The sequence below is a fragment of the Pithys albifrons genome, chromosome 7 (assembly GCF_047495875.1).
Source record: "Pithys albifrons albifrons isolate INPA30051 chromosome 7, PitAlb_v1, whole genome shotgun sequence".
NCBI lineage: Eukaryota > Metazoa > Chordata > Aves > Passeriformes > Thamnophilidae > Pithys > Pithys albifrons.
The window spans coordinates 16,690,346-16,709,755 of NC_092464.1; the positions used below are offsets into that span (position 1 = coordinate 16,690,346).

Sequence of the window (19,410 nt, forward strand, 5' to 3'; positions counted from 1 at the left end):
ACCCTTCGTGGTCCATCAGCTCAGCACATGCCCCCCCCACCTCACACTGTGCTCAGCCCCACTCTGAGTCACCCAGCAGGTATCACAGCAGCTGCAGCAGTCACACCCACCTGCGGCTGGCCCCGATAGTACAAACACCCACTACACAGCAGTTTCTTCAGAAGGGGCCCCTGGGCCCCTCTGCACTCAGCCACAGTCCTCTGATTGCACACCCAGGGGGCTCCATCCATCAGGTATCCTGCCACACCCAAGCTGGTCTCAGTGGCACAAAAACTGATCGTGGCTGCTCAGCAACACCAGCGGCCTCAGGGCACCAGGACAAGCCGTGTGGGCATTTGCAGGGCCAGCCGTAAGTACATCCCCGATGGTGCCCAGGGCAAACACACACTGTAATTACAGGTGCAGGTTCACCACCCACACCTCTGCCTCATTTTATCCGTAACACCGACTTTCATTTGGATCTGCACCTGAACTTCAGGGATGAGCATACAAAAGGACTGCTGAACTGATGTTTGGTGTTGGGAAGCTTCCAAAACCAAAGCAGATGTAATCTGGAGAACACGAGTTTTAGGCACTTCATACAAGTTAAGGGCTTAAAGACTCTATGTAAACACGAAAACCATGTTACTAAAATCACATTTTTATACTGAGGCAGCAAGGGTTTAGCATGTGGTTAAATCCACGCACAGCAGCCACCGAGGAATCCACAACACAGCCAAGCAAGCAGCGCCAGCTCAGGCTGCCTGAGAAAGGTGTTGAAGATCTTTAAAATGCCACACCAAGTAAAAATGGTATGCAGAAAGTAACCTGCAAGCAGAGGTCCACCTCTAAAAAGACGTGGAGAGGGTTCCCCTTAGCTGAATGCCTTCACCTTTAGCAAAGTCTAATCCCAAGGCACTTTAAGGTGGCTGTGACTTGCAATCAGCTCTGCACCTCCCCACTGCAGGCCTTGCAAAGCACATCATGAGAAAAGGATCACTGAGACCAGCCGGTATCCCAGATACAGGCCTGATAAGGCAGACAGCATATTGCTGTCCCTCAAAACAGTCCCTTACAGCACTTCCCACCTTTTGCTTTTACAGTTAGACCTTCCTTATTAGTTCCAGTTTCTTCAGGAAGAAAGGATAAAGACTAGTTTTTAAATTTCTTGTTAGCATATCTTAAGATTTTTTAGCCCTTGCAAATATTTATCTTTGATGCACCACAGGAAGATTCATATTGTGTTATGAATACGATGCACCACAGGAAGATTCATATTGTGTTATGAATACTTCAGTACAGAACTCCGCATGGAAATGTTTACTGCACAACCAGGGTGAGTTTCCTCAGCTTAATCATTATTTTGAAAGCAGTTAAAGCTGGAAAGAGCTACTCCTAACTGGAAGATGGCCAAGAAGGGCAACAGCACTACAGTTACATAAAACTGTGCAACTCTGTGAGCCACCATTCACCAACACCAATCTTAGTGATGAACAAGTCATAGTGCAGGTCAGAGTCAAGGTTAATATATCACAGCTACCTCCTAGTCCTTCAAACAACAATCACATCCTCCTTACCAAAGCATGAAAACCATCAGAAAGCACAAAGGTTCTGGGAACCAGTTCAAAAACTAGACTGTGACTTAATGCCTACTACAGACCTGAGATTCTGTCATGCCAAGACTCACTTTAATGTTTTCGTAAGCAGGTTCCAGATTCAGACTGCTGAATCCAAGACAGTCTGAACTGCAATGAGGGTTCAACACTATGCTGGACTTAGAAAACAGATATAACACAGGGTGAAATAAGAGTATTCCATTTTGCAGCACAGTCAACATTCTCTAGAAATTATTACATTTAATTAATATCTCCATTAGCACCATTTCAGCTTTGAAATTACGAAAAATTCATACTCTGAATTAGCTAAGGATCATACTATTCTAATAAAGCAACCGGTTTCCCTCCCTTCTCCCCTGTCACCTTTCACGAACAAGCTGAAACTCTCCTTTCCAAAATCTCTCCACCTATACTGGCAACTACAGAATACACCTGGTACCAGCTAAAATAAATTCTCTTGCTACTTGATTACAATACTCAAATACATGACTCTGCATTCCCCACCATCCACTGGCATCCAAGTGTCTCAGCCTAATTAAGACTCTTTCTGGCTCATAACTTTGTACGGTATCATAAACACAAAATTTCCAATTGAAATGCACAACTTGGAAGAGAAACACATTAGAGTTATCTCCAAAAGACAACCTACAATCTAGATCAACAAACTGTAAAAAAAAAAGGCAGCTATTTTCCATCCTTTTCAAATATACAGTAAACACGTTTACAAGTTTACACAGCTCCACTCACACCCAAGACATTAGCCAGGCACAGACAGTAAATTACGACAGGGGCAGTAGTACATACTTTATACCACAGTGAACTTTATACAGTCCACCATAGTAGAGCATTTGTGTTTCCTTTTTAGTCAGAAAAATACCTTGTTAACATCCTAACTCTCATAACCATAATAAAAGGTGTCAGTGCAGAGGATATAAAGGAAGTTTACAGATTCTCACCAGTTGGAACTCAGTCTGCCCCTTCATCTCCCCAGAGGGAGTAGAGATTTAGAAAGGGCTCTAGGACGATCATCTTTTCTGTGCCCAGAAATTAGGCATGTGGAAAGAAACACTGGGCAGCAGAAAAGCAAAGATCATTCCAGTTGTGCCAACTCCATACATACAGTTCCATGATTCTATGTTCCAACTCTTAGTTAACATGCAATCAAATCCATTAAACTAGAGACAATATTAGAACCTGAACTTCTTCAACAGAACAAATACTACCCAACTGACAGACACTAATCAGTTGTTAACAAAAAACTGAACAGCAAGATAGTTTAGGTGATGATATATTATGTGGATAACTAATTAAGACTTGTTTAAACAGTGAAAATGATGGAAAGTTATCTAGGATAAGCCTAAATTATGTTAAGAATATTTCAACTGACTTTGTTAGTTCAGTGCAAATCTTTGTCCAGATCAGTTCCTAAAGTACTGCACATGGGAGGAAATAAAGCAACACAATACCCAGAGTCCCAGCAGTAACCAACTGAACAGCCTATCGTGGCTGTTTGATTTGCCACATGTAAAAGTAATAAAACAAAACATAATTTTTCTTCACTGCATTTTTACACGGCCTGTTGTATTGAAATAAATATGGCTGCCTTCCATAGGCAACCAAAAGCATAAAAACTTGCAAAGTTTCCAGCAGAGCAGCAGCCTCAGAGAATACACCAACCGCGCAGCAACATTTTCCAGAAATTCATAACATACTGAGTTGAATGCACAATGTTCTGCCAAAAGGAAGAAAATCTATCCTGATCACTGTACTGCCCAACTGCCCAATTACATACTCATTATGCCTCCCCAAATAAATGTTTTATACCAGTCAACAAGTAGCTCTATTGAGCAGAAAAGCTTACAAAGCCTCATTTCATCCCCTGCCCTCCTCTCCTGCCACGCTGCCTCTCCAGGACAGCAGCCTGTGCTGTTCTGCAATATCCGATCCACAGGGTCATCATCCCAACATAAACAAGTTCTCATCTTTTTTTCCAAGTTACCATTCACATAAAATTTCATGGAAATGAGGCAGACACACTGCCATAAACAGAGCAAGAGTTGTACATGCATGGAGTTGCACAAATGACCAGTAAGGGATGAAAATGATACTGTAAGCGCAAGCACAGTTTTATTCATAACAGAGTTTTCCTTCTACAATGGCAGTAGGAAAAAGACACCTTCAGAAGGCAAAGTCAGGAGCAGCAAATCAATGAAAAGTCAAGGACTCATATTGTTTTACTAATGCAATACTCAACGAATGCCAAGATATTACTGATAAAATTAAATCTTATACATTGCGTAACATAATTTGCTATTTTGCTGTGTCTTTTGCTTACATTTTTAACTAGTTCTACTTAATTTACTCCAGAAACTAAAGTTTAATTTTAGGGCAAACAGACCAAACTGCTGTAGAAAGAAAATCAGTTATCCTGGCCATCAAAAAGGAAAGCAAATGGTAATAAAATGGCTCAAATTAAATTCAAACTTCTGAGCTCTCACACAGCAATTCAGCGATTCACTGCTCCAACAGCTCACAGGTAGGCTGTTCTCCTGTTAGTGTAGGGTCTCACTTAAGTCCAAATTCAGGGAACAGCTGGGGTTGTCCTTGCTGGTAGAGCAGATAGAAACTTATTTCAGCTCAACCATCCCCTTCTCATTCACTCCTTTCCTTGTTACAGCTACAATTAAGTAACTAAATTAATTCAGGGATTTCTTCCCTCCCCTCAGTCCACCTCCAGGAGCAGCGAGAAATCATTTTTCAACTTAGACATAACTTTGAAAATGATCAGGTTCACTAAGAAGGTCCACTGAACCCACTGAGTTTCTGTATGATCCAACACTTAAATGTCCCAAACCTGATCATTCAAAAAAGCCTAAGGGATAAACATGCATTTCGACCACACTCTACACAGAATCCCTACCAACCTCCTTCTTCAAAAGAAAACCAGTATATTGTCAATTTTATTGATATACTAACTACTGAAATTACAATAAGCCAAAGACTGGACCAATAATTTCACCATCACCTGCAAAAATGTTAATTCTTTATTTCTGAAGTGGAGTAAGCAGCATAATTTGAAAGAATTTGTCTCTTTCTCATGAATTAAGGCAAATTCCAAACAGCTTCTAAACATTTCTGGTAAGATTCAAAGGTTAGATACTTCTAAACAAACTGTAATCCAGAAGGCAGATTTACATGAAATTAATTACTGTAGGTGAACAACTAATTCTTCAGATTTACACTTGTGACTGCCTCCCTTTAGGGGGCCTCAGGTTCTGATCAACTAATAAATTAAAAAATGCTACCAACACTCTCAACACTGCTGAACACTTACTCAGACACCGACTTCATTTTAGATCAATCAACTCGAAAAAAGCAGTTTAAGCAATTTTACCCATGGAAAATATGAAAATGTATCTCAGCCACACAAGAGTCATATTCTCAACTTTCTGGTTCATGACACTAGAAGACTTCAGTGTGTTAAATAAAAAACAAACTCCTTGTTCAACATCACTAATGGCGGTAATTTTTGAAGTATTTTTAAACTTGCGATACTAATTAATATTACCATATCTGTATGAAGTGGAGTGGGACATTCCTCTAAAAAGAAAACTATGGTAGGCTGAGAATAAAGCCAAGCTCTGCTTTCATTCTGGACTGCAGCTCATAAAACATTTATATGTCTAATATTCAGTGTCAGAGACTGCCCATGAGAGGTTCTTCTGACCTCAGGAAACAGCTTCATGCAGAAAAAGGCTTTTTAGCTATGACATGCAAAAACAGACGCGTTAAAGGGACACCTGGAATCCTTCCCACAAACCAGTAACAACGTCTGAACTCCAGCGTGGATCACACAGCAAATGGGCAACAGACTGACATTTTTGCCTGCCAAGCCATCCCCACCAACATATCACAAATAAGCAGCTCTCCCATGAGCACATTAGCAGAGCACCAAGAGATTCAAGCTCAGTCATGGAGGTCCAACAGCACCACAATCCACCATCCCACCTGGCAACACTCCCACAAACCTGATCATCCAAGAGCAAGCAGAAGACTTGACAGCTACTGGTTCATGTCTCAGACTGGTCTAATATCTCTGCAAAAATACGCCCAAAAAGCTCCACTACATAAATACAGCAAGAAAGCTGTGAACAAGATTTCAGGGTTTTACTTGAGGTCACAAGCACAAACTAAGCATCTGATAACAAGCAGTTACCACAAAGAAAGAGTGTGCATAAATTTGTTAAACATCCCAAAAAAACATTGCTCTTCTGACAGATCCCCTAAATTGCTATTTCTGTAATCACTAATACATATTAAATAGTGTAGATAATTCCAACTCTAAAGTTTTTTCCTCTCAAAAGCTAAAAAAACCTGGAGAACTCAAAGACATTTCTAAAAATGTATCAGTCATCTGGGGCAACAGGCACATGCTCAAATGCTTTCTGAAAATCAGGCTCGAGGGATAGTAAAACTGGATAAACAAATCCCTTAACATAAGCAGGGGAGCACCAAAAATTTTACTTTTCATTCAAGGAGTTTCCCAAAGAACATAAAAAATTGGAAGAATCATTGATTCTAGCAACACATAGCTCAGATGGAAGTTACTGAAGTGCAGACACTTTATAAACACTGGATATTCCAATATTTTAAGATTAGAAACAGCACAATAACACTGTGAAAGACTGATACACCATAACCCAGTCACCACAAACTGTAGTTTGATTAAAGTCAGCAGTCATGCGAAACAATTTCTGTGTACAAAGGAGAGAAAAAGCAGTGGCCCAACCACAGCTCTGAGACTACTTCTCTTTTTTGTATATATCCACAGCACCAAATTGGTACTCCCAGGCAGAAGCTCTGAACAATTAAGCAAGATATGACAACTTAACCTTCCTGATAAACCCTCTGAGCAAAAGTGATATTAAATACAACAAGGCCATGTTGTTTAGCAACTCTCAACTTTCTTTTAATGTTTTGAGTAGAGCTTCTTGAGGACAAAGAACTTCAAGCAGTAGACTCTGTGAATACAATATTACTTAGCAATTAACTTGCACTGAAAGTTTCCATTACTCAGCTTAAAATAAGGAGATGAAGCATCAGGCTTCTAATTACACAGGTAGTGCTATGCAGCGACAAATGCTTGCAACCATCATCCCACCTTAGAAGTTTCCTTCATCTCAATCGAGCAGACACCATTCAGCATCAGTAATTCAACAAGTACAAAATGTTGCAGAAATTTAAAAAGGGGGGCCTGTTACAAAATATTACTGCAATCCTGCAAAAAGGTTGGTCACAGACAAGTAACACAAGTAAATCCTTAATAAAAAGGCTGTGGAAGACATAATGTCTAAAGAACAAAAAAGGCAGGTATATGCCCCTTTCTATATGTGTCAAAAATATTAAGTCAGATTATCTCAAATTCGTACCTTAGGATCTAATACAACAGAGGAAACAACCTCCACTTCAATTCCAGATCATTCCTCAAGTGCTATTAATATTTGTCATTTGAAGAGAACTTTGCTTCTCTTCTTACTACAGCAGTGTCCATGTCTCAATAAAGTATTATTTCAGCTAAAATCTGAATACTGACTGATCTGCTCATACAGAATTCTGGAATACTTCTGTTTTCAGCAAGATGACTTTTTTCCCCTGGACATGTTATTTCTTCACCACAAAGGAACAAGCTAACTAGAAAATATTTAGAATTAAAAGCAGTAATTGCTCAATAAACTTTCAGATAACTTGAGAAATTATTAGGCTTAGACAAACTACATTTTCAGTTCTGGACATACTATGCCACCTACATATTTATTACAGTATAGATATACAAGGATAAGGATTTTCATTTCCTGTTTATTTAATTTTCCACTGGGAAATTGTTTTTGAAAATAAGAGATGCTAGTAATACTAAAAACCCCCAAACAAATAAAAAAACCCAGACCAAAACCAAACCAAACCAAACTAAAACCAAAGTAAATCAATTTCTGTCACATACAAGTTCATCATTAAAATAAAGTAATGCTGGTCCAGAGCTCAGGGTGGACACAGAGACAGGAAGGACTGACCTAAGAGTTAATATACACAGCATTGTGGTTTGAATAAATTGGATTCATAGCCTTGTTTCAGGCTGCCCCATCTCATCTCAACAAAGCCAGCTCAGTTTAACAAAGGTATTGTGCAACAAGACTTTCACGTAGCTAAAGCACAGTAGGTGACAACATAATTCATCCCTCTTCCCATTAAGTAATTCTTAAATATACATGTAAAATTCAACTGGTCTTTCCTGGAATTTCCTTACTACAGGAAAATAAGGCTCTTCACAAAACCTGACGTCATGTTTACAAACTCAAATTCTATTTTACAATTGTTTGATTGCCTAAGTGTCTCATTTTATTTCCCTAGTTAAGCAAACACTCTCAAAAGGTCTGTACAAAAACTGCAATCATTACCCATAGGCAGAATTTTGCAAGTAAAAATAGGTGAATTTTACACTTCTTGAATTTGCAGAAGATATTATTTCTCATATTAAAGCAAACAGAAGTAACATTCTTTCAAAAGAAATGAGTGGTTTTAAAATTGAGTCTGTTAATCTGTCAGCAGCAGGTGTCTGAATGAGGAAACTCCTCAAATGATGCCCCTAGACCCCTAGACAAGGTCTGCACTCCTGCCAATATTATTCAAGGGGGACAGTTGACATCAACACACCAGCACCCAGAAGAACATAATTACATTAACTGAACACAGCAAACAGGTAAAACACATTATCTAACTTGTACTGCAGATTTCATGCACAAATGTGTGTTATTTTTTATGTACCTTAATTAAAAAATATTCTTTGTAGTTTCTCCACATTTGGGACTAAACAGGTATGTTTGAAACATAAGGACTGAGATAACCAGGACAGATCATAATCTTCTTTTTGTATTTTTGCTACTGGTAGACATGAGTAATTGGTAACTCTGCTCTGCTCTAAGAAACTCAGCAACAGATTTACCCAGAAGAGCAATGCAGAAGACAATTTGGAGGACATAAAACTGCACAACACTTAAGAAATCTACGAAGCCAAGGGAGAGGAACTAATCTGTGTAACTGGATGTTACTGGGACCTGTAAATTTGCTTCTTAATAATATTTTTAGAAAACCTGGCATGCCTAGATATATATAGCATGTCAGAAAAGGTAGACAACGTACATCAGAAAAATAATGATAAAAGTGTAGACCAAAAAAAAAGACTTCCTGAAGATTCCTGCTGCTGCTCAGACACATGAAATTTAGCTCATGTTGCTCTGAAAACTGATTGCTCATATTTCTGGCTGTCTTTTGTCATGAAGCACTTGAATACTGTATTACTTCTCTTTTTTGCATGATGACAGGAAGATATTAGCATTTTTATCATACCTCTGCTGTAGAAACAAAACAAGTTATGTTATAAAATTGGGCAGAAAAAATACAACATTAAACTTGGACATGCTGTTCCTTTGCAACTGTCTTCTGTAACAGCAGTCACAGTAAGGAACAGATGATTATCCCAAAGTACTACAGGGCCTAACCAGAGGTCTTTAGGCCTCCTGTTTTCCATTAATTTCCAGCACAATTTAACATTGCTGCATGCACTGAAACTAAGTCAAGACCGTGCCACAAAAGCTGAATAGAAAGATCTTAACCCACCTGATAAAAACAGTTAAATCTTTTGTCAATCATATAACCCAAAATTAATCACGGTTTCCAGTGACTTAAGGACAGACTTTCCAACTGGATATACCGAGGGGAAACCTCATCAATGTCTGGAAGCACAGGAATGAAGGATGTCCAGAGGACAGAGCCCGGTTCTTCGTGGTCGTGCCAAGCAACAGGAGCAGAGGCAATGGGAGGATGGGCAGGATGTTCCCCTTGAACACAAGGAAGAACTTCTTTACTGTGCAGTGCCCATGTCCTGGAACAGGCTGCCCAGAGAGGCTGTGGAATCTCCCTCATGGAACACTCAAGAACGACGTGGACACTACATTGTGCCACGTGCTCTGGGATGACCCTGCCTGAGCAGGGAGGATGGACCAGATGCCCTACTGTGGTCCCTTCCAATCTGACCCATTCTGTGATTACTCTTGAATACCATTCCACAAGTCTATTCCAGTCAGTAGGCAAGTACAATTTGTGATTTTAAAACATGTATCTCATTCATAAGCTTGAAAACAGGGTGAAAAACAAACACTGCCCAAGTGGAAAAGGTAGGATACAAAACTATGCAGGAGAATTACAGGCTTTTTCACTGTTTGCTTTCTTTTTTTGCTTTGAAGGTTTGAGAAAAAAAATTCCACAGTAGGAAAATAAATGAATATCATATTCAAGAGATGCCTTTGAATAATTTAGGAAGTGTTTAAAATTTACAGGATCAGCAATTTATTTTAGAAGCTTACACTTCAAAAATTGATGCAATTTCATTCCCTTTATATTCATTGCCATAGACTTTCCAGTTATTATGGATTAATGAATTTCACAGTACTGTTCTGCAAAGCAAAACTTTCAACAAAACTATCAATAAATAAAAATTTTAGCCTATGGTACAATTCTGAGATTACTCCCTGTACATACAACTGCAGGCAGAAAACTCTGATTTCAGGAAGGGTATAAAATATTCAGGAAAAATTCTGGTACATCACAGGTGCTCTGCTTAGTACTTTTTAATAGGCTCAAGTATTGGAGAGATACAGGTTCATGTCAAAATCTAGACATGAATTCCCTGTATGATTACAGAACAGAAAACCACTCTAGTCTAGTAGGAAAACAAACCTGCACATGTAAAACAAGAAAAGCAGCACAGAAGTAAACAGCACCCTTACACTACTAGCAGGTATCACTGGGATAAAGGACCAGCTTGGTGGACTTATATGCTTTTTCTGGGTAGCTGTATTGTCAAAAGCTTGGAAGTCTGTGAAAAGTCTTCAAGAAGGGAAACAGTATCTTCCAATACTGAAGTTACAGCAGGGAACATCTTCAGTCAAGTACAAAAAAGTCTGGTGACCCCTTGATAGTTCAAGAGAAAACATTAAGACTGTATCGATCTTATTCGAAATACAAAGAAATGTTTCTCTCTTTTTAAGTGCCACATTTAAGTCCAGAAAGGATTCTTTTTTATACTACAACAAACTACTGACAAAACGTAAGCATTACTGTTGAGAACTGCCTTTCATTGCCAGTACAGTTTTTTTCTTCCTGAAGAACCACATAGGGAACGATGTCTCTGTACATTGTGACATTTTTCTCTGGAAGTGCCAATGCAATTGCATGAAAGCCTGGCTTGTAAACAAATGCAGTTAACACGGGAAGCTGCGTGCCATTAAATTACTATTTTCCACAGCAAAGTTATTACAGCATCACCTGCTCTCTCAGCCAAAACAGAGGCAGAACTTTCTCTTCCAAGTTCTGCATAGCTTTAATGACACTTGGCTTACTCAATACTTTATATTGAATAGGTAGAAATGGTTGGAAAAAACAAATGCAGAGTGTCAATAAGCAGAATTTCTCTTAGCCAGCAGCCATGTCCCAAACCATGGTCAAGGAATTAATTCCAATCAAGTGACCATTAGAGAATACAGAACAAATACAGCAAAGAAAGCTCATTTATAATTTACAAATTCCTATCTTTACTACGGCCTAGAAGCAGCTCATCAGAAATGAAGAGTTTTCTTACTTCTTTGCATCTTCAGAAAAGCAACCCAAAAGTACAAGTTTAGTTAAGTTGTATATTCCATTTCTGCAAAGTCAGAGGCAAGAAGCACACATTAAGAAAGCACAATGCTAAGTAAAAATCATTCCCTTATGATTAGCTTATGCACCCAAAAAAAGGGAATTTACCAAAAAGCTTACCATGTCTAGCAGGTAGACTGACTTGAACACATTACACTAACAATCCAAAAATTGAGTTTATGAGTTCCTAAAACTGAGATGCATATTTGCTTATACAGATCAGCTACAAATGGAAACCTTCACAGGACCTATTAACAGATCTGAATTTTATACAGTCACAAACAAAAGAACATACAAACAATAAGTGCAAGTTCCCAATGTCAAAGTCCTAATAGCTATAGATTTGAGGAAGCAGCTGCATCAACAGGTTACAAACAAACAGCACTGCTTACAAACATTTGATGCAGCTTCCATTTCAGATCAAGTCTCCCACTAACACATCTTTACTCTAGTGATCTACACCAGGTAATTGAACTTCACTGAGAGAAAACAGAGGACTCCATCCACCTAAATGCATACAGACTTAGCATTTAGTATCATCATATTAATATCACAATTCTTACCTATTATCAATAATACACAATTAGGGCTTTTTATCTTCCATTCTGTGCCATATAAAAGCAAGCTTTGCAGCTACTTTTGAAAAGCAATTTTGAATATTAACATTCTAAGCCTCTAAATTTAAAAAAATACATACACAAGTCATATCCTTTACTGCAAGTCTCTGAGCACATACTTTTCAATTTCTTTTCTATTAGAGATCCTCACAACAGACTAAACACAAATAAAAATGTTTATACAACTGATCCAGCAAAAAGTCACTTCAGAAACATCACCAAATATCCTGCATAAATGGAAGCTATTTCCTATCTAAAACTTCTAAACTTTGAAAGTAAACATAAACCCCACCATCTGAAGGTACCAGTAAGACTTGTAAGAAAGCTTTTATCAACAACAGAAAACAAAAACCTACCTTTCCCAATTTATTTTTTTTAATCCAGACAAAAGCTTCTAAAAGGTGAATGGTTCTGGAAACAATTTCATTTATCTTAAAAAACAAACCAACCACCAAACCCCAACTTTAGAGCCATCCAAACAGTCAATATTCAAGGAATAGAGAAGAGAATCACCACTTCTACACTTGGGCATTGCAGGGACTTCAAAGCATATTTCATGGAGAGCTTGCTCTCCTTTGTGATCAAAATTCTCTCATCCCAGCTTTGACTGTACAGTTACAGTGAGGAAACAGTTTTCACAGTAATGAGTAATTACTTGAACAGCAATTAACACTAACTACATAGATAGAATCTATTCCAGCCTCTTCCTCAACTCTTCACCACGTTACTCTCAGACTTGCCTATTTCCACCTGCCCCACAACTTACAATGCTCTTTGCCTGGGCAGTTTCCATTCTCTTGTACTTGCTCCAGTGGCCCATTTATTTCTGACTGCTGGTCAATGATCACACTAATAATTTAATCAGCAGTTACCCTCCTGTCCTCCTCTACTGCCAGGGTTTCTAACACAGAAACCCACCACAGCTCTCTGTTTAGGGCTGTGTGCTGTCCCTGTGCTCTGAGGACCCTGAACTCCTCTGGTAACAAACCACAGCAACCTTTCATGACAGAAGCTCCTACTGCTACTTCAGTAAAACCAGGAACTCATTATTTAAGGTATTCCATTCAGTCTCTAATAGCAGCAGGATTTTTAATCTAAGAAGTGTATTACAGTCAGTAACAGTGGTCACTGACAATATTCCTAATTGCCAATTAAAAAAAAAACCACATGCAAAAGAAACATTCACAAAGCTTCAGTTATACTTTGGAATTTGAGTATCACAAGTTATAAGCAAATTTTGTGACAGGAGCCTACACAGCACAACAGCACAAAATCCAGCAAAAGATTTCATGCTATGTACATTAACACTCCCCATTTGTTATTTTAAGTAATTCAGTAGGATCATGGCATGAAGCAAACAAAGTTTTAAAGTCTCTTAAATGCAGTGAAACATCCCATATTTTCCTACAGTAAGAAACCACTGAGCACAAGTAGCTTAACTGAACTAACCTTTTCTGCAAAAGTTCTACTGTGTGTCTTTGTGGGTCATTCCACTTCATACATTTAATAAGAAACGTCCTTTTCTCTTTCTTTACCATCTTGCATTTTTACTCCTAATTTATATATATACACACATATATACGTATCTCCCCCTTACAGTATTCCCAAAGCTACCCTACTTATCTGCCTCTTTCTTTTCTGTGCACCATTATCACCTCATTTATGCATTTAAAAAGACCTACAATGGTCATCCATGCTCTCAGTCTATCCATCCTCAAGCATGAGAGCCCTCAAATCTTTGTATTTCCCTCTTTCTTTAATGGAGACATTTTTTCCACAGCTACAGGGCACTTTATAGTTCTATTCCTCATAAACAATGCTGGTTTTAAGTCTCTATTTGTTACTGTTAAGAAACTTCACACTTGAGTTGGTCTCATAAGACCCCCTAATCTCTTCCAACCCCCCACTTGCCTATGGCAGGTGACCTACAAATACGGGATGCACTGAGGGGGGGGCAGCTGTTCATTGTGTTAAACACTTGAACACAGACACAACATCCCCACGCACAAGGACCTGAAAGCAAGAACAAAGTTAAGGCAGTTTTTTGATACACTGGATGTACAAGTACTCTCAGGAAACCAGGGATGTGACAAAAACCTGCAAGTACTCCACTGTGTTTAGCCCAACATAAACCTGGAAGTCTCTCTCCAGAGAATGACTGTCTCTGTTTGTAGTCTCTCCCACAGAAACCATGCAGTAAGCAACTCTGAAACATGCTTTGTTTGCACTGTATCAGTATGGAAGGCTTACCCATAATACACGTTTTAAAACCTTAATAGAATTTCTTACTATGGATTATAGTTCTACAAACACAAAAGATTCTGCCATGAGTATTTCAAAAATAAGCTCTAACAACAAATACCTTTATACCGGTACCAAGGATATTAACAGAAGGTGGTTCAACCATTTTTCAGATATTAATTTTCAATCAATTTAATTATAGCTCTTGTATTTCAAATATGTACACTTAATGCTTTAAATGACATTTACCAGCTGTCTTTACCCCAGAGAAGTGGACCAGACATGACTAAATCAAGGTGCTACAGCAGTGAATCCTCCTGTTTCACTTCAGAGCAAAAATCACTGAGATATAGAGGAGTACTTTCTAAACATTGACTCGAGAGGGAGAGATCAGGTTAAATCAACTTTATGTTCAGTATCAGTACTCCAGATTTCTGTCCTATTTTGTTTTCTGAGCTATGAGAGAAAAAGACACTTTGTTTGGCACTTTAATGCAGTTTTGGGAAATACACACTAGAGATGTTTCAATGATGTTTGTTTTCTTAATCACAAGAAGGCAGGAACACCTTTGCAGTAGTTTCCAATCAAGCACCACCAATTTTAAAATAGTGCATGGCAATTACAAAAAATAAAAACCATGCAACATTTTTCTTCCCCTCAGAATGTAAAAAGAAAGAAAACAAGCCAGAAAACTACAGTAGCATCAAAGCCAATTAATACTATTCAGTCATACTAGGTCTTAGATGAAAAATTTCAGCACTAGTAATTATTTTCTTTTTTTCCCCACTGTTATCTAACTGTAAAAATTCAGTGAATACTTTATCAATAACAGCACTTCAGTGTAACTCAATAGACAGAGAATATGGTAAGTTATTTTGTCTTTTGTGTATTAGCAATAGGCAAATGTCCATTACATCACAGCACTTCGTTTACATTCCAACACCCAGCTTCAATTCATACTGACAGCAATATTCAGTAAATCACACACAAATTAGTATCCTGCTGCCCACACCTGCTCAGCTTTGGTTTACTGCATACACAAGATTTAATGCAACTTTGGTTGTTTTCAATATGGTTTCCAAAGGTGAAACTGTGTCCAATCTAACCTTATTAACAACACACAAAAAATATTACTTATTTCCATTAAATAGTACAAACATTCAACTTTTAAAACCAGTAATTTCCCTCAGGCTGTTGAAGACTCCTTCCTTCTTCCAGTGTGTTAACACATGATGTGCAAACAATTGCTTTCAGATCAAAACAAATGAAACTTTTCCCTCTGATAACAGTCAGGAGAAGGGACAGTGGGATAGTGTTCCTTCCATTTACAAAATCAGAAATAATTAATTTTCCTTTATCCTTACTGTATATATCCATGTTTCAGATCATTCCCCAGCTATTACATCCAGGTAGACTCAGTAAGAACTTCAGAATGTCTTTCCTATCTAAGAAACAATTCCAACTGAGAAATAAGCAGATACACTCCCTCCATAGAGCCTCATCCTCCAGATCTTTTCACATCTGCAAAACTCCACCAGATGTACCTCAGGTGAAGCAGAAAAACTACTGACTGCAGCAAAACTAAGCAGAATTGCAAGTGTATGTGGGACATATATCTCTGGACAGGTGGACAGGACACCTCTGTATCCTGAAAATTAGCACAAAACAGCAGCCTACAGGCATTGCACTTCCATTTAATCCTGAGATTACTACACTTTCAATTATGATTAGACACAATGAAAATCAGTGTACTAACAAAAGATGCCTGTTTGTATAATCCATCTACTCACTTCTATGGCATTATCACACTGTACAGAGTCCCTGCATTAAGTCAAAGAAGGAAAAACAAACAGGAATTGAAAGAACAATTGGATACTCATAACACACTTGTGGTGTGGAACTTGTATTTTCTATAAGGTAGTTCAAAGTACTAGCTTTATTTTACTATGATATCAAGTAAAACTAGTGCAGCAATACATGTATCTGTACACCACAATTTGTTAGCTTTATACAGAAAAAGCACTGATTTAAAACTCCAGGTTCTCTACTTGACAACTTCATTTTATAACTTGATACAATCAAAACAAAGAATGCTTTTCCAAATTCAGACAGTAAGTGCAAATTTCTAAACTGCAAATGTTTCTTGCCTTAACACTGTTCATTGCAGGGAAAACCCTACTCTTTCCTTTTTCTAGGAAGTGGGAATACAAAATAGTATCAGTCAAAAAATACTGGGGATACTGTCTGTAATAACCTATGAAAACACAGAATGCTGAGTTAACTGTGAACACACTTCTGCAAGCTCCTTTCAAGAAAGACTCCAGTATGTGCTGCCTTTGATTACCCTTTTCTGATTGTTAGAGTTCTATAGAGCAGCTGAAGAAGGTTTTTTAAATTTCGGATGGAGTTTAGTCTATGAAACATGTACCTACACAATATAACACCAGAACACACAAAGTTATTAAAACAGTATCCAAACCAGTCAGTATTTATTGCTGATGAAAAATCCAGAAAACAATTTCAAGTTATCAGATGTTGCAGCATGTCTAAAGTAAATGAGACATACCAGTTTAAAAAAAAAAAGTGTATTTAGTCCTTACAGTGATATGGAAAACTATAAAACCTGTAAAAATCAGAAAATTAATAGGTGTTACAAGCGTAAATGATTGCTTCCAATTAAACTCACACTTTGGCTTCAGTGCAGTCTTCCAAGCACAGTACAAGGCACATTTAGCGTAACACTCATCGCCTTAGTGATAATGGCTAAATTTTAATGAGAAATTAGTAATTGCTTAAATAAAGGTTTGTTAAAGATAACTCACCACCATCCCTCTCTCTAACTCTGTGAGTATGCACACTTTTTGCTTTACTGTGCCCTGTGTTGTCACCATATTTGTTTTCAGGGCTGTCAGAGCGTCGCAGCATTTTATTTGGTGGTGAAGGGTCTGTGGTGTCTCGCATCTTGTCATGACGGTGATCACCACCACTGGGGTGACCCTTGGATGAGTACTTAAGAGCCTGGAACACATCATAAGAAAACAGACATTTACATTAAATAAAGTTTTGGGACTGATGTTAAAATGTTATTTCTAAATTTTACATCTCTTTCGAAAACACTTTCAAAAGTTAATTAATTCTCATCTATTAAAAAAATCAGCATTAGTCTTTCCAGTTTTAATTACCTACATTAAAGCAACAAGTTCTGTAATTAGAACTCAAACCATTTTCTCCCACTATCATATCCAACTTGCTGTTAAGAAAAACCTACTTTCTCTTATTTTTTCCACTGATGGACTGCACCCTTTCAGCAGTGGATGTGTCACAGTTGTGTGGTGGGAGAAGCACAGGTCACCACTTGGTATTAAGAATACAATCCTAAAGTTACACTGAATCAGCGTAAACTTTGAGTACGTCCCCCATACTCTAGTCAAGACCATTCAGTTTCATCATTACCTTGAGCTTCTGCAATGTTTTTTTCAGTATTAGCAACCCTCTCAACAGATGTAATTAAAAAAAAATTCTGGGAGGCCAAAACTTGAATGTTTCAATTCTTTTTTACATATTTACCAAAAATTGCATGTTCTGCCTCAATTTGACCTGCTTGGTTTTGCAGCGGGAGCTCTTGAATGGCAAGTATTTACATTTGCAAGAACTGTCACTGACAGCTGACTTGGACTACTGTATTGCACTTCAGAAAAATACAAAAACACTGAAATGCAACAAAACAGTTCAATTCTGGGCCTAAGGAGAGCAGTTTCACAACACACGGCTGTCCACAGACTCAGACATCCAGAACTGTTTTCTTCAGTAGACACAGCAAAGAAACAGAGTACCCACCTTACAGAAACTAAGGTTATTCTCAAAAGCTCACGGATTTTACAGCTTCTGAACGTGCCCAGCAGCTGGCCATTGTAGAAATTAAGCCTTACTGACAACCCCAAGTTGCCCAGGGTCTAAGCCCATGTCCCTGCTCGGGTTACAGCCCACAGCAGCAGTTTTAGGGAGAAGAAAGGACTTTGGGGAGGGGGGTGGGAGGGCAAGAACAAGATGCCTTTTGTTTTTAGAAGGAAAACACTCACCTCCCCCTGGTTCTCCGTTCCGCCGCAGGTGACCCCGGGCCCGCTCTCCCGCCCCTCACACCCTCCCCGGCTCCCAGGCCCGAGCCCGGCACGGGTCGCACTAGGCCGCTCGTGCCGGCCCCGGCTCCGCAGGCCTCGGCCGAGGGCCGGGGCCCCGCTCCTCGCTCCCCGCCGCCTCCCCGCCCCGCGGCCCCGGAGCGCCGTCGGGGGCCCGGCCGGGGCGGCCGCGGCACTGCGGCCTGCGGCGGCCGCCGGAGCCTCCGCCGGAGTAGCTCCCCCTCGCCACCCCTGCTCCTCCTCCCGGCCCCGCGGTACCTGGTAGGGCTGCGAGTCCCCCCTGCGGTCGTGACAGCTGAGGAGAGAGCGAGAGAAAGAGAGAGGCGTTAGCGAGCGCCCGTTACCGGCCCCGCGGCCGGGCCGAACATGGCGGAGGGGGGGGGAGGGGGCGGCCCCGCGGGGCCAGGGGGGGGCGATTTACCCATCACTGAGTCTCTGCTGTTTCCTCGCATACATTACCATCAATGCCCGGCCTGTGTGTGTGAGGGTGAGGGGACCAGGAGGGCACGGCCGAGGCCGGGCCACAGGCGCCGAGGGGGGAGGCGGGGGCGGCAGCGCTCCGGGGACAGGGACGGGGGGAGGGGGCGGCTCGGGCAGCTCGGCTGGAGCGGCGCTCACGGGCCCATCGCCTCGAGGGGAGACGCCGGCAGCTCGGCCCCGCGCGCGCTGAGACACACCGGCTGCACCGGGAGCACCGACTCGGCCGCCGCCTCCCCCCGCCGCGCCCGCCGCCGCCGCCGCTGCTCCAACTACATCCGGGGAACTCGGGCGACGCCGCGCTCGGTCAACGTCGGCTCTTTCCGGCTCTTTCCGACGCGCTCCGTCCCCTCTGTCCCCTTTGCTCTCGGGCGACTCTGTCTTCGGCAAACATCGGCCGCGCCCGCCCAGCCCGACGCCCCTCAGCCCCTCCCTTCGGCAAACATCGGCTCCTTCCGTGCGCTCGGCCCTTCCTCCGCGCCCGCCTCGGGCGCCGCTGCCGAGCGTTCCCTGCCCTCGGAATACATCGGCTGTTTCCGGACAGGCGTTTCCGCGCGGCGTCAGGGCGGCACCGCCCTCGGCAGCGCTCGGGTGTTT

General features: G+C 40.4%; 1 protein-coding gene across 3 annotated transcripts in view; it reads right to left on the reverse strand.

Annotated features, from left to right (window-relative positions):
• WAC (WW domain containing adaptor with coiled-coil) overlaps nucleotides 1–19,107 on the reverse strand; it is a 54,899-nt gene extending 35,792 nt beyond the window's left edge. For all 3 annotated transcript variants that reach the window (XM_071560019.1, XM_071560018.1, XM_071560017.1), the window contains exons 1-3: nucleotides 18,758–19,107; nucleotides 18,595–18,631; nucleotides 17,023–17,218 (exon numbers count right to left, since the gene is read on the reverse strand). In XM_071560019.1, the coding sequence (XP_071416120.1) occupies nucleotides 17,023–17,218; nucleotides 18,595–18,631; nucleotides 18,758–18,798 (274 nt within the window). In that variant the 5' untranslated portion in view covers nucleotides 18,799–19,107. The remainder of the gene's footprint in view (nucleotides 1–17,022; nucleotides 17,219–18,594; nucleotides 18,632–18,757) is intronic.
• Between the last annotated feature and the right edge of the window lie 303 nt (nucleotides 19,108–19,410).